At 33.9% G+C, this 14472-nt stretch overlaps 1 protein-coding gene across 5 annotated transcripts in view; it reads left to right on the top strand.

Annotated features, from left to right (window-relative positions):
* The window catches only part of MYEF2 (myelin expression factor 2), a 36121-nt gene that overhangs the window by 1912 nt on the left and 19737 nt on the right, over positions 1-14472 (top strand). For 4 of the 5 annotated variants that reach the window (XM_047736851.1, XM_047736853.1, XM_047736850.1 and 1 more), the window contains exons 2-9: positions 4503-4711; positions 5941-5993; positions 7239-7246; positions 7350-7443; positions 11406-11597; positions 12297-12450; positions 13001-13050; positions 13170-13233. In XM_047736851.1, the coding sequence (XP_047592807.1) occupies positions 4503-4711; positions 5941-5993; positions 7239-7246; positions 7350-7443; positions 11406-11597; positions 12297-12450; positions 13001-13050; positions 13170-13233 (824 nt within the window). The remainder of the gene's footprint in view (positions 1-4502; positions 4712-5940; positions 5994-7238; positions 7247-7349; positions 7444-11405; positions 11598-12296; positions 12451-13000; positions 13051-13169; positions 13234-14472) is intronic. The other variant, XM_047736855.1, reaches the window with a different exon arrangement.

The raw sequence follows: 14472 nt of genomic DNA, 5'->3' as shown, positions 1-14472 counted from the left end.
AGAAATTAGGGAATGTTACTAGTAAATACAAAGAAGATTCTTTCATATTGCTTATGATTCATCTCTCGCCCTTCCTCTTTTCTCAAAAGTTGAGTAAAGATGCAAATTTACTCTCAAGGGTTTCTTGTACTGTCAGTTCCATAAGAACCATATAGTGGTCCAGCATGGGTCACTCATACTGCATAACTAGGGACATTTACCTGCGTCAACCTAAAAAACCTTTTTTTTTTTTTTTTTTTTTTACTCTAAGAACCAACTGGAGTAGTTAATAATCCAACACATAACCCTTGAGTTGATTACTGTATGTGTACTTAACAATCCAACACACAATCCTTGAGTTGATTACCATACATTTTTAAGGATAAGGATTCACAGATTATAAAAATTACCAAATATTGCCTTACTTAGAAGTGAACAGAGTGCCACTTACCAAGATTGAAATGACTTTTCTGAGGTTAATCCATAGTCATCGAGGATGGAGACCCCTGTGTCTTATTCATCTTTGTATCCCCAAGGCCTTATGCTTTATTTATTTATTTATTTATTTATTTATTAAAGATTTTATTTATTTATTTGACAGAGAGATCACAAGTAGGCAGAGAGGCAAGGGGAAGCAGGCTCCCTGCTGAGCAGAGAACCAGACATAGGGCTCCATTCCAGAGCCCTGAGATCATGACCTGAGGCAGAGGCTTAACCCACTGAGCCACCCAGGTGCCCCTAGGCCTTACGCTTTAAAAGGCCTAGTATATTTGTCGTGAAACTTATGCACAAGGACTTTGTGGGCATGTTCACATCTTTTGACAAGAAATTAAAGATGTTTTCCTAGGTTTAGTCTTTTTGTTTATGTCAAAATGGTATACCTTCTCCTTAAGTGACTAGGAGGTAAAATAGCGGTATTGTTACAACTCTTTATTATTTCTGTGTGCTTAGGTAACACTGTATATAGAGATTGAGAGTTACATTAGGGTATAAAATATTGTATGAAATATTAAGCACTGAAGCAAGGGGAAGTGTTTGAAGTATAGCATTTTTTTTTAATCATATTGGTAGTAAAGAATGGAACTGTGCTTAATTTTAGATTGCATACTATAGCACTGTTTTTAAAATTAAAACTATTTTCCTTATTTGGTGTTGAATATTGATTTTTCAGATATTTATATTATAATTTGGGTAGGCATAATTCCATTTTAAGAGTAGATAACCTGTTAGTGATTTAAAATAGTCACAGTCTTGGGGTGCCTGGGTGGTTCGGTGGGTTTAAAGCCTCTGCTTTCAGCTCAGGTCATGGTCCCAGGGTCCTGGGATTGAGCCCCGCATGGGGCTCTCTGCTCAGCAGGGAGCCTGCTTCCTCCTCTCTCTCTGCCTGCTGCTCTGCCTACTTGTGATCTCTGTCAAATAAATAATTGATATATTAAAAAAAATAGTCACAGTCTTTATTTCAAGTACATTAAGAAAAAGGTTTGTTTAAATGAATAGTTTGAGCATTATTACATGGAATTCAGGATCTAGGGACAATATTTGATATTATGTAGTGTCGTTTCTCTGAGAGTTTTCACATGTATCTTAATTGTCTATTCCATGGTGTATTTATGGCATAAAAAGAGTTTAGGAATTGAATAATTATATCTTAGTTTCTTAATAATCAGACCATACCTCTAGCCACTAAACTGATCTGCCTTTCATAGATAATTTATGCATTATAGATGAGCAGTGTAACAGTATCTTTAATATGCTGCTAATTGGAGAAAACTTGAAGAAATTGCTCTGTCTTATCATTGCTGGAATAAGTATTTTAAAGAAGGTATCCTACCCTACACAATAATTGCTTTTTTAAAAAAAAGATTTGATTTATTTATTTGAAAGAGAGACAGAGAGCATGAAAGGGGAGAAAGTCAGAGGGAGAAGCAGACTCCCTGTAGAGCTGAGAGCCCGATGCAGGGCTCAATCCCGGGACTCTGGGAACGTGACCTGAGCCAAAGGCAGTTGCTTAAACAACTGAGCCACCCAGGTGTCCCTATAATATTGCTTTTTAATGGAATTATCAGATTGTTGTCAGCAAACACAACATTCATGTAAGAATAGAAGGACATAGTATTTTAGAACTTTGTGCCATTTTCATAATTGGTTCCATCCGGGAAGAAAATAGGTAGGAGAAGGCACATTGAGCTAGCGACTGTGTATACATGTCGGGTTACCTGAACAGACTTATTTTAAAGCCATTCACTGAATTCAGCCTACCATGTAAATGGGTTCTTTGGGGAATTAAAAAGAAGAGTTCTTGTATCTGCTGTACTCAGAAACCAGAGAAAAGGCCTCTATACCTTTTGGCTGCTTCCTGCCATTTTCAGAAGTGGCACACTGTTCAGACAGATAGGTACTTGGTGGAGTTGGACAGTTGTGAAGACCACTTCTAGGCTGTGCTATTTCTGGTGAGAGGAGATGTTTGACAGGAAAGGTGCCCCTGTCGAGGTCTGAAAAGGCTGGCAGAGCAAGTTTGGCCCTTAATGTCTCTTCCTTGATTTTAGCAGTTTTTCTGGCAGACAGCAGCACCATCTGCTCATATTAGGATGGGTTCTTAATTGACTGTTCATGCATTCAAAAATTAATATTTATTGAGTGACATATTATGTGCAGTCACAGTGCTAGATGCTGCTCATACCAATGCAGATAGTTTTTGTTCTTACAGTTTTACATAATTTATTTATGGCTGTGCTCTTACCTGCTCAGGAAAGTAGTACCTAGAAAGCTTAGTATAGTAAGGAACAAATGACCACATTAGGTGTGTGTGGAGCACTGCAGTGTATAGATTCCCACAGTTACTTGGCTTAGAAGATAAATTAGAGCCTGCATTATGAATCCTGGTTGGTTGTTGGACTAAGCAAGGAAGCTTTATGAGATTTGGATTTCTGAATGTCATTCCCAGAGATTTTTATTAGTATATGTTTGTGGAAAATTATTTATTTTATCTGTTTGTTTTTATTTTTTGGGGGGGGGAGATAATAGGGGGGCGGTGGAGGGGTGGCATGTATGGGGAGGTGCAGACGGAGAGGGAAAGAAAGATTCCTAAGTGGGTTTCATGCCCAATATAGAGCAAGATGCGGGGCTTTGAGGTCATGACCTGAGCCGAACTCGAGAGTTGGATGCTTAACCAACTGAGCCACCCAGGCACCTCATGGAAAATTACTTTAAATTGAAGTTTTAATTAAATAGTTTTTGATTCACTAGAGTAATTAGTGATTTAAAAGAAACCTATTGTTATTTCTTCTGTAAAAAATGTTACTTTTGAAAAGTAAATTATATTTTTATAATATATACCCAGATTTCTATCTCTAAGGTTTTCTTTAGGCATATATTTACATGTTATAGATGGTTGGTGGGTACCATCATATAGTTGCATTGTGATTGCAGTCTTTTTTTATAATTTTTTATTTTTTAATTAACATATAATGTTTTATTAGCCCCAGGGGTACAGGTCTGTGAGTTGCCAGGTTTACACACTTCATAGGACTCACCATAGCACATACCCTCCCAAGTGCCCATAACCCCACCACCTTCTCCCTGCCCTGCAACCCTATGTTTGTTTTGTGAGATCAAGAGTCTCTTAATGGTTTGTCTCCCTCCGGATCCCATCTTGTTTCATTTATTCTTTTCCTACCTCCCAAACCCCCCACGTGTGATTGCAGTCTTATAAATTAAATATTTTTCCAGTTAGGTTCTCATTAAAAAGTAGATTTATAAAATTCTGATTTGTGTTGCCTCTATGTACTGCTTCCCATCTCCACTCATACTCCATCTCACCTTCTAGGTAACAACTACCAGTAAAAGTTATATGATTCTATGAAGTACCCTATCGTAGTTTATAGGTTAATATGCAGGAAATACTGAGTATGAAAATATTAGAATACCTGACCAATTAATTACATTGATCAAAATTGAGAATAGAAAAAATTTACAAGACATGTAGGAGTGTATGCATATATAGATAATAAAACTATGTATTTTAGTTATGTTTTTAAACAAGGAGGAGAAAAGTTGTGTGAAGAAACTGTTAACCTTGAAGAGAGAAACTTTTTTCAGGGTATCCTTTTGCAGATTAATTCTTGATAGAGTTCTGATTGAAGCTTGGAAAGTTAGGACTTCTTTAAAGAGGGCTGTTATATATATTCTAGGAATAAGATCACCCATTTTCCCCTCTTGTTAGGTTCTAATAATATTTATTAAGTAGTATAATGGGAGAAGCTGGGAGACTGGATGCTGCAACTATTTAATATGCAAAAAAGAGGATTATTAAATGAGAAGCTTGGTAAGATGCCCAAATCCCTGCTTTGAAATGGCACTGGGTAATTTCAAAGCAAGCAAGCTGACTCTCCAGCTGCTTTGCTAAGGTCTTAGTGGAGAGTTTTGTGAAGTGAAGTGATAAATATAAAATATTTGTGTAATGTAGGCTTCTATTATTAGAAACATGACTGAGGTTTTCTTCTTGTTTTGTTTTTAATTCATAGGGAGAATGATGAATCAGTCAAAGAAGATAAATCTGAATTAAAAGAAAAATCTTCAGGAAATAAGAAGGCTAATAGATTTCATCCTTATTCAAAAGACAAGAATTCAGGCACTGGAGAAAAGAAGGGTCCAAATCGAAACAGAGTTTTCATTAGCAACATTCCATATGACATGAAATGGCAAGCTATTAAAGATCTAATGAGAGAAAAAGGTAACCATCCCTGATAAACCCACTGTTGGATAATCTTCATATAGAAAGGGGAGGGAACTAAGCAAACGTTTTTTATTCCCCTGAGCCACACAGACTCAAAAAATTGAATTTTGTTTATTTCTTGACATGAATTCTTTTCCTCCTCTTTCACTTGACACGATTTCATTACAAAGTCTTATGGATAAATGAAGTTCTTTTTTTTTTTTCCCATTTTAGTGGTATAGTAGTGAGCCAGCATATGCATGCCACCAAGAATTTTGTTAAAGTGATTGCTTTGTCTAGTTGAAGTTTTTATAGATTTTTAAAGGACTATTGCATTAGTTAAGCAATACATTTAGCGTGTTAAAGTATGAATAATAAGGTCTGATTATTTTTTTCCAAACGCTGTTTTGTTATTATCTTGGTGGAGTCTGGAATCTGGCTGTGGAGTTCATTTTGTTTGCATTGTCATGAATGCCATGATGCTGTCTCTGCAGTTCTATATTAAAATTGCGTTACTGCTGTTGCAGTTTTGTTTTTAGAAAAACCTGAAAACCTTCATTTTATATACATGGTTGGTTTTGGGGAAAAATAATTTTAATATTTGATCTTGTAAAAGTTAGCTTTGTTATCTCTTGAAAAATTGAGTTTCAACAGTCCTGCAAATTATGTACTTGGCTTTGAGGCTGATCTCTTCTAATAAATAAAAAAAATTTTGCATTGGTGTATCTGTTGTAAGGTGACAACTATTTGATTGGTTTTATTCATTGACTTTATTTAGAAAGTGTGTGGCTTGCTGTGAAGCATGACTTGTAAATTTAGTTTACTGATGGCAAATATGATTGAAGACATTCAGGTAGAAAGTCACCTTAAAACAGCTGTTGTGTGTAGGCGACCAAAGTTATTTGAAAAGTGTTAATGTTGATGTTTTTAATATGATAGGCTAAGGGACCATTTGTATGTATATGTGCATTTGTTCACCAACTATATCATGCTGGCCAAAATATGATCTGTAGTATGAATTAGGTTAATATGGTTGTTAGCTTTTTTTAGAGAACGTGGATGATGTACATTTCAGAAAATTAGTTAAATTTACATAGCCATTGATAGGAGGTATGTTGGTCTGGTTTTGATTGTTGGTGAATAATAGGTGCTTTTCTGTAGAGTTGTGCACAGGTGTGCAGTAAAGCAAGATATTGGTGTTTAAATGTATTGTTTCTTGGTATCTTCCTTTTGTATGTCTTATGTAGTTGGTGAGGTTACATACGTGGAGCTCTTTAAGGATGCGGAAGGAAAATCAAGGGTAAGTGCTGTGGGCAATAATCTGCTTGAGGTTTAAAAGTTCCTCAGCAGTTTACTTTTTTGTATAATATTTGTACCAGTTTTTGGAAACTTAAGTTTCATTTTGTTTTACCTTATTATGCAAGATTTGAGGCTTTATGCTAGCAACTCTGACACTTATCCAGACCAAACTAGCTGCCTGGAAGGGATGGGTTTCATAAAGGGCATTCACTTTTCTAATGCTCTAAGGTAATGCTTTTTCTTAGCCAACAGATTTTAATATAGGATTTTTTTTTTGTTGTGTTTTGATGTCTTCAAGGATATTTTAAAAGTTACTGAATTGATAATTTTCCCTAAGAGTTCTATGAGAAGCCCATAGCTTAAAGGTGTTAATTCAGAATGTATGTTTGAAACTTATATTGAAGAACGTAATTTGGTAGCCTGCAAGACTACGTTAATAGGCAGGGCTCTGACCAATTGGTATGAATGACTTTGATGATTAAATTGACATAGAAGGAATTGGTTGATAGTCGTACTATTTTGATTTTTAGCAACAAGAAAGCAATACACAGAAGAATACAATGGAAAGCTTTTAAAAGTGTTAAATTATATTGCAAAAACCAGTTGGTGCATGAGAAAAGCTTTGTCATCACATTCAAATGGCACTTCAAACAGTATAATGACAAATAATTATTTTAAAATGATTCTATGAATTTGTTTCTTTAGCATAGGTGATTTTCTTTTACATACTTAAACTGGATGCTGTTAAATTGTATGCAGCCAGTTTTCTGTAATAGAGCACTTAGTTAAAAATGCAATTATTTCCTATTTTGATTTTAATTGAAAGGTATACATAAAATTTGTACATCATACATCTTTTGAAAATATTCTTAACAGTATAAGAATAGGTATGTTGAAACCTTCAATTATTTCCTTCAGTTACTTTTGATTGAATTTGTGCAATGGCATTACTTAGTTTTAATTTAAAGAGGCCTCTAAAAGTAAATATTTGCTCTAAGATTGTTAAATGCTAGATTTAAAAAAAAATAAAAATAAATAAATGCTAGATTTTATTGTCTGAAATATAGATTTAAACATTGACAGGAAATTTGTGGTACTTGCCTATTATGTTCTGGAAGTGTAAAAGACAATGTAATTATTGATTGCTTTTAATGGACTTAAATATTAGAGTCTGCCATTAACTTCATCTACTGATCTAAAACTTTTTTTCTTTTGCATATATTGACCAATCTACCTGGATATATAGGGTTGTGGGTAAGAATTTTTTTTTAAAGTATCTTAAGTCAAATTTAAACTTCTGATTGGAAAGAAGTAAACTTAGTAAATAAACATTTCCTATAAATTTTTCCTCCTTAAGTGTGGTTGAATTCAAAGATGAAGAATTCGTAAAGAAAGCACTAGAAACTATGAACAAATATGATCTTAGTGGAAGACCCCTGAATATTAAAGAGGTAAGATTTCTTATATTAGGAATAATTTAAACTTTTGAATATAAGGACATGTTTTCTTTGATTTTCGTCTTTGGGGATGTATTTCTCTGACTACAACTTTTTTTTTTCTAAGCATAGATGCTTATCAGAGCATTATATATTTGATGATAGTTTTGCCTGTACATGGTTTCCTATTTGTCTTTAAGCACTTTTATATATTTGATTTGTTGTAAGTTATTATAAGCAGAGGATTATGATAAAAAAACTCAGATATTTCAAGATGGCGAACTTTAGTTGCTGACTTTATTTGGTATAGACATTTTCAATTTTTAGACTGTGTTGCTTAATTTGAGAAGTGTAACGGATATTCTTATAGTTAATAATAAAAGGTTGCTTAATAATGCAAATACCTAATGGCTTTGAGTAAGATTAATACTCACTTTTAATTAAAATTACCCTGAAACTGCACCAGATTAAAATTTAAGAAAACTTATGAATCTATTAGTGAAATTTGTAACTGGAACTTGGAAACCCCTAAAGTGGAGGTATTCCCTTTGTACTATAGGAACTGTAGTAGCATGAGTCTGTTGAAAAAAGAATGATCAGAAGATAGATAAAAAACTATTTACAATTAGGTGTAATTGACCTTGGTAATGATTAGCTTGAATAGAAGTCATTCTCATATCTTCCTTTAGTTCATATTGTTACTCTTATCTGAATAGTTTGATCACAGATGAGTATCTATTTTTACCAAAATCTGTATTATAAATAATTGAGAATATACTTTAGGACCCTGAATAGTCTCCACCAGCAAGGTTGCAAGTCATTGGAGTAGAGCATTACTGTTGGTCACAGTTTAATTTGGTATAGTAATGATTTGAGTCCCAACTCCATCACTTTCTAACTCTGTGAGTAGGCATGTTACTTATACTCTAAACCTCAGTAGTTATAATAGCACTACTGATAGTATTCACCTAATAGGGTTTTTATGAGGATTAAATGAGATAACATGGTAAAGAAGTCAGGCTTTGGTATCAGATAATCTGTGACTTAGGGCAAATTACTTACCTTTAATTACTTAACAAATTCCCCAACTTTAATTACTCTCTATTTCTTTGTTTCCTTATCACTAAAATGGGAATAATATTAGAAGCTATCTGATGATTTTACAAGGACTCAGTTCATATATGTAAAGCATTTGATAAATGTTAGCTACTATGATTGTGATGTTATTATATAAAGCACTTAGCATGGTAGTCAAAATATGAAATAACTACATAGTAAATGTTAGCTGTAATAATAATTGTTACTCCTGTCTGAGGTGAGAATGTTACTGGTTGTTGACTTCTTGATCCTAAGTATGAGGTGTTAATAGCTTAAAATGAAAGGCTGTGCCACCAAAAAGTACAGGTATGCCAAATGCCTTTATTGGAGTCAGCTTCAGAATTCTTCTACTTCTGTTTGAGTCTGGGGGTTATTTCATTCTTTATTTCTTTGCTTATTTTTCTTTTTTATTAAGATTTTATTTATTTGAGAGGGAGAGAGAATGAGAGAGAGAGAGAACGATAGAGAGCATGAGAAGGGGGAGGGTCCGAGGGAGAAGCAGACTCCCTGCCCAGCAGGGACTCCAGGGACTCCTGGGACTCCAGGGTCATGACCTGAGCTGAAGGCAGTCACCTAACCAACTGAGCCACCCAGGCACCCTCTTTTTCTTTTTTAATATTTTGACTGGGAAGTGGAGAATTAGTAGGGAACTACTGTTGTAGTCTATGCCAGCCATTTATGTGGTGGTTTTTATGCTAAAGGCCAAGTCCATGTTGTTTGTGTTACTTTTTTAGCACATCGTAGATCCTTAGTAATATTTCAGAGACCCTAGTATAGAGTTAATGTGATCCAAATTGATGTAGGATACTTGCATTTTAAACTTTTTTAAGAGAGAAAAATAACCGAGTTTGGTCTAGCCAAGTGAAGAGGTATTCTTCATTCAGCTAGCTTTTTTGGATTAATATCATAAAGGTCCGTTTCCCAGGAATATCTAATTTATAGGTGGGTGGATGAGCTCAGGAAGGAAAAATATATTGCCGGTATTCCTTCCCAGATATTAGAATTGTGTTTTTTTCATTATATTAAATGGGACTTAGTAGCAGTTATAAGCTTATAGGCCCTCTAATAGCAATAGCTGGTAGTGACTGGCAGGCTCTCATCCAAGGGGAAAGAGGAATAAAAACCATGTTATATAGTGGTTAATTTGTTTTAGATAAACTGTATTTTTATTTTTTTTTAAAGATTTTATTTATTTGACACAGAGAGAGAGATTGCAAGTAGGCAGAGAGGCAGAGAGAGAGGGGAAAGCAGGCTCCCCACTGCTCAGAGAGCCCAATGCAGGGCTTTATCCCAGGACCCTGAGATCATGACCTGAGCCAGAGGCAGAGGCTTAACCCACTGAGCCACCCAGGTGCCCCGATAAATTGTATTTTATATATGTTTTATGTATTTTATGTGTATGTATATATTTTTGTATGTACACATTTATATACATGTTAAATATAAAAAGACATATAGGAATATGCTTTATTATTGTTAAGATGTTAAGGACAATCAACCTATCTTAATGGTTTATGAAGCAACCTCTCCTACCCCTCCTCTTCTCCCCATAGGTAACCACTATCCTAAATTTTGCATTTGTAAAAGTTCTGAAGCTTTAGTTAGATGTGAAGCATTATTAACTTAAAAATTTTATAGCATTTTCCAAAACATTTATTTCTTTACATTTGTATTTTTATTTCTTCATGGTGAAGAAATACTTTGGAAGCTGGTGTACCTTTATACTTGCATTTACTTTTTCACCTTCTGTTCTTCCAGCCTTCCTAGAGAATTTCTTAAGGTTATCCAGTTTTCTTTTTATTAGTATCCCCAAAATGAGACCAGCAGAGTAGCACTGATTGGTTACATTTATCATTATCATTTGGTATTGGAGATGATAGTGTACAGTGTGTTAACGTGGATTTTTTTGTTTTTTGCATTCTACCTAGTGAGATATGAGTGAGAAGTACATTGAAACTCACTTTTTTAGTTTTGTTTAAAATAGACTATCTCGGGGTGCCAGGGTGGCTCAGTGGGTTAAAGCCTCTGCCTTCGGCTAAGGTCATGATCCCAGGGTCCTGGGATCTAGCCCCGCATCGGGCTCTCTGCTCAGCGGAGAGCCTGCTTCCTCCTTTCTCCCTGCCTGTCTCTCTGACTACTTGTGCTCTCTCTATCAAATAAATAAATAAAATCTTTAAAAAAAAAAAAAGACTATTTCTCTTATAAAGTTAATGAACTTATTAATAAAAAGCAATGTTTAGCATCATTCTTTACTTGGAACACTTAGCCATTCTTTATCACTCCCTGGCCCCCTTCATCTCTGGTAAAATTGTCAGGTCATAAACATTGTTGAGGAAGGAAAAAGGTTGGAAATTGGGTAATTATATTTTGTTTAGGAATGAAATTTTTACATTATAATAGTTCCCCTTTACTCCAATATTCCTGGGTTTTATGACAGTCTGTTCCGCTATTGAAAAGCTTTGAATTAGTCTCATTTGGCATTGCTTTGGGCATCTGGTGGTGAGAATTCACCATTACCGCATTTTGGAAAGAAAAGAGTCAACAGTAAGTATTTTGTTCCTCTTTGAGTTATGTATATTTGTGTTTTCTGTCATATATTTGTACACTAATATAAGGGCAAAATTAAACTAATTTCAAGTTCTTAAGTGACTTTAGTGATTGGAAAGAGGTATTTAATTGACACCCCTGGAGACTGAAATCTTTTGTCTGTCCACAGGTTTTTATGGGACTGAATTCCCTGGATAAGAAAAACTCACTCTTCAAGAGGGCCAATAATTTGAGCCAGTTGGGATAGCTATTGTAGAATCTGAAGTTGTTATTTTAATGATACAGATTTACTGATGTATCTAGTGGTATTTAACATTCAATGTGTGTTATAGGATCCTGATGGAGAAAATGCTCGTAGGGCATTGCAACGAACAGGAGGATCATTTCCAGGAGGACATGTACCCGATATGGGATCGGGGTTGATGAATTTACCACCTTCCATTCTCAATAATCCAAACATTCCTCCTGAGGTTATCAGTAATTTGCAGGCTGGTAGACTTGGTTCCACAATTTTTGTTGCTAATGTAAGTTTAAGTTTTAGTCTAAAATTTTGTCATTCAGGTGTTTAATTCTAATCATGAGATTTTTAAATTAGATGAATGGGTTGTAGGTTTATAGAACATTTTGCTTATTTTTAACTAAAGTAAGCGAAACAGTAATGGTAAACTCGAACCCAATTTAAGTCTATATATATAAGATTAGGGTGTAAGTATGAGTAGGATTCTTTTAAAAGAGAACTGTGGAATTTATAAATACCTAAGCAGTTCTTGAAAATGTTTACTTGCATTACATTGTGATTTTGTTCATATTGGGAAATGGATTTCTTTCTTTAGTTTTGTTATTTGATATTTCTGAATGTGCACGTTGTAGTTGGTTTGTCATTTGTTCGAAGCTTTTGAAAGTCAGTGAAATCAACAATACTTTCCAAAGACTGAATTTCTCAGTAAAAATAGATGTGCAAGTTTTAAATGTATAAAACAGGGTTGGGCAGTTGAGAGACCATTTTGGGAATAAAAAAAAATTAAGGATAAAAAACAATGTGGATGTAGCTTAATTGATTTTAAACAACTTAAGATGTTTTTATTTGAATATTCTTGATGTACTGTCTAATAAGAAGTATACTTCTTTGTAGTTTTGACAGTTTAGAAAAGATATGTTTGTATTATTTATAAATGGGAAGAAGGGTTTATTAGGTATGTAACTTTATATAATTTTATGTTAAGCTTGACTTCAAAGTTGGTTGGAAGAAGCTAAAGGAGGTGTTCAGCATAGCTGGAACTGTAAAGCGGGCAGATATTAAAGAAGACAAAGATGGCAAGAGCAGAGGAATGGGCACAGTCACTTTTGAACAAGCAATTGAAGCAGTTCAAGCAATTTGTATCCTGATTTACACTTTAGCATTATTTAATAAGGTTGAAGAAGTTTGATACTATTTTGTGGGGGTTGTGGAATTTAAGGTTGCTTGGCTTAGAAATGTGTATTAGACTTTAGTCTCCAGCACATAAAACCTTTACTATGTCCAAGTACTAAAGTCACTCTTAAAACTTGAATTAGCCATATTGTATAGCCTGGTAATGAACTTTTTTCTACTTTCTTTTCCTGCCACAACTAATTGTATGTATATCTGCTGTTGACAGTTAATGTAATCCATTGTACATTAATGCAATTGCTTTAAATGAAGCCTTGTTAATTTTCTTTTTTCAGTGGTTGGATTAGATTGTATTTTATTTATAAAGTAAAACTGTAAAGCAAAGAATTCAAGATTTTTCTTTGAGTATATGGAAGGGACTAATACAGATAAGTACAATAGTAAAGATGTTGATTAGAATTTTAGGGTTAGTCCGACTCTTAACTCTAAGATTATTAAAAATGTGTGTTCAAGTATAACTTTATAGTCTTAACTGAGTTTCCTTGACTGAACCAACAGCTATGTTCAATGGGCAGTTTTTGTTTGATAGACCTATGCATGTGAAAATGGTGAGTTCCTATATATCACTTCAACCCTCCAACCTCTTCAAATCTTTATCTGCTCTTCTCTGCATTATAGATCCTTTCAGTTATGAATTAACCGTACAATAAACTTTTTTTGCAATTAGGATGACAAGTCTGTCCCTCATGAAGACTACCGTTCACATGATAGTAAAACACCACAGTTACCACGTAAGTAAAAGTTATTATTAGAAACAGTGCAGACTATTTTGTTTTTCAATTTTATTATATGCTAAGCAAAACTCTTTATACAAACAAAATAAAATTACTCCTGTTATCACAGGTCATATTGTTTTAGATGAGTTTTCTTTAAAGTAAAATTTTACAGATAAAATTGAGACTCCCCCTCTTTCCTGACCACCAGATACCATACCAAGAGGAAACAACTTAAGGAATATAGTGTTTATCATTTAGGCTTTAGTCATTTGGCTACGCATTTATACATCCATAAACACTCCATGAAATTGTTTTGCTGGATAAAAATTTGGGGTGAGTGATACCATATTGTATATATTATTCTGAAACTTGCTGTTTTAGGTTTAATATTGTTTTGAGATGCATTTATAGTGATAGATGTCGCTCTAATTCCTTCATTTTAACTTGCCAATACCGCATTTTATATGTATTTCTGTGTTTTAGGTTATATGCGTTTTCGGCCATTAGAAACAGTACTAAGTTGGGGAGTATTTATTCTTTTTCTGTTAGAATAATCTGTTCTCGCACTGTTTATGAGAAATTACTTGTAAATACTGTCTGGCCTTCCTCTATTATTTGGGGGAAGACTTGAACTAATGATTGTTCATATTTCCTATTGCTTCTTGAGTCAGTATTGGTCATTTCTATTTTTCTAAGATTTTTATAATTTTTGTTCATTTTCACATTTACTGGCATAAAATAGTCTCTTAAATTTCTGCTACATCTCTAGTTCTTCGCTCTGATAAATTCCAAAGGTTTGCAATTTCTCTTTTATCTTATCTTGGTCAGTTTTGCTTAGATTTTTCAGTTTTATTATAATAAGTGCTTTTAAAGAAGTGAATTTCATTTTTGTATCTTAATTTCTGCTCTTTGCTTTAATATTTTCTTCTGTCTCTTTGGGTTTAGTCTCTTATTTTGTCCAAATTCCTTAAGTTGAATGTTTAGTTCACTAATTTTGCAGCCTCTCTCTTCTAGTAAAAGTAGTTACAACTATTAAATTCAGCTGTTGTATGCAGGTTTTGGTATGGAGTACTTTTATTGTGATTTAGTTTTTATTAAATTACTATTATGATTTTTTCTTAAGCCATCTTTTTTGAGTTTCTAAATGTTTGGGGCTTTTTCTTATTAATTTTTAACTTAACAGTGTGGCAAAAGAAGATAGGATTGTGATTCTTGGAATTGATTTGGAGTTTGCATTATGGTAGCTTAATATAT

Source organism: Lutra lutra, chromosome 7 (genome assembly GCF_902655055.1).
Source record: "Lutra lutra chromosome 7, mLutLut1.2, whole genome shotgun sequence".
NCBI lineage: Eukaryota > Metazoa > Chordata > Mammalia > Carnivora > Mustelidae > Lutra > Lutra lutra.
This window is presented reverse-complemented; position numbering and strand designations above follow the sequence as displayed.